Source organism: Sinocyclocheilus rhinocerous, unplaced genomic scaffold (genome assembly GCF_001515625.1).
Source record: "Sinocyclocheilus rhinocerous isolate Xijiao unplaced genomic scaffold, SAMN03320098_v1.1 scaffold274, whole genome shotgun sequence".
Classification (NCBI taxonomy): domain Eukaryota; kingdom Metazoa; phylum Chordata; class Actinopteri; order Cypriniformes; family Cyprinidae; genus Sinocyclocheilus; species Sinocyclocheilus rhinocerous.
The window spans coordinates 22,917-24,437 of NW_015657960.1; the positions used below are offsets into that span (position 1 = coordinate 22,917).

A 1,521-nucleotide genomic window follows, 5' to 3' on the forward strand; every position below is an offset into this window, starting at 1 on the left:
TTTTTTTTTTTTTTTTTTTTTAATTTCCAATTCCATTTTAAAGGTAAATTCATTAGATTTAAATCCATTAGATTTTAATAATCAAAAGGATTATCTGGATTCTGTGTTTATGATTTAATACAAATTTATTATTTAAAATGATGGTTATCAAATGCATAAAACTGAACAATTTAATTAATCTTTTAAAATGTAATCAAATCAAATGCTGGACAACAGAGGTGTATTAATTAAATTAAAATTAATACATGAATAAAAATGTTGTAATATTCCATAAATAAAATATCCAAAATTATTATTTTTATTATTAATATGTACTATTAAAATTAATTTTTACTAATATTCACATTGCAATTTGACTTTGATTAATAGTGCATCCCTACTTTTGCTTTATTAATATTTAATAAATAATGTATAAAATTAATGCATTTACGTTCTCATTTATACATTTGGCAAGTGACTTGCTTGACATTTTGTCAGTTAAAAAAAATTATTAATAATAATTTATTAACTTACTAATATACATTTTTGATTTATGAATCCAAAATTTGCATTATTTGTATCTACACTTTGTACACTACACTTGATTTTGATGGCTGGATTTGACGATTGTGCCCTGTGTTTGTTTGTCTCTCGTAGAGTCGGTGTGTCTCTCTGATGATGTGGATCTGAAGCCGGAGGTGGCCTTTATTTCTCCTCCTCCGTCAGATTCGGGCTCCAGCTCTCCTCCTCAGCTCTCGCCCTTCTGCATCGACTCGGAGCCTGGCAGCCCGCTGCTGGAGCACGAGACGGTGAGAGACACAGGCCCCACCCCCTCATTTCATATGCATATCAGAGCACAGCCTCCACCCTCTCTTTTCATTTTCAATGCACAGCACAGACCCCGCCCCCTCGATTAATCTAAACAGAGCACAGACCCCGCCCCCTCACTTCATATTCATATCAGAGCAGGGCGGTCCGTCTGATGTGTGTGTGTTTCAGGTGAAGAGCGAGCCGGACTCGCCGTCGTCGGTGGGAGTGATGGACCGCTCGCGTCTGCTGCTCTGCACGCTCACCTTCCTCTGTCTGTCGCTCAACCCTCTGCCGTCTCTGCTGGAGTCAGAGGAGAGCGCCGGGCTGACGGCAGCACACGGATCCTCGCGCTCGCTCTTCTCGCTGCCCACGCAGAGCTTCGGTGAGTCACATGACCCGCTCACGGGATCACATGATCGCGTGATCCGCTGTGACGCTAACGTCACGTGTGTGTCTCTCCATCCGTCAGGGGCGTGGCTGTGGTGCGTGTTGCCGTGGTTCCTGGTGTGGGTCCTGAGTGGGGTGGGTGTGGTCTGGGGGTGTGTCCGTGTGCTGTACCTGTGGGAGCCGGTCACGCCCCTTCACTCGCCCACCTCAGTGCGCTTCTGGAGACACCGCAAACAGGCTGACCTGCAGCTGTACCGGGTAAACACACACACAATCACACACATACACACTCACTCACAATCACACACACACACACACACACACACACACACACACACACACACA

The 1,521-nt window shown here is 43.4% G+C and overlaps 1 protein-coding gene across 4 annotated transcripts in view; it reads left to right on the top strand.

Moving 5' to 3' along the window:
* Positions 1 to 1,521, top strand: part of LOC107721684 (sterol regulatory element-binding protein 2-like) — a 22,313-nt gene that overhangs the window by 13,030 nt on the left and 7,762 nt on the right. For all 4 annotated transcript variants that reach the window (XM_016529820.1, XM_016529822.1, XM_016529823.1 and 1 more), the window contains exons 8-10: positions 637 to 788; positions 979 to 1,171; positions 1,259 to 1,434. In XM_016529820.1, the coding sequence (XP_016385306.1) occupies positions 637 to 788; positions 979 to 1,171; positions 1,259 to 1,434 (521 nt within the window). The remainder of the gene's footprint in view (positions 1 to 636; positions 789 to 978; positions 1,172 to 1,258; positions 1,435 to 1,521) is intronic.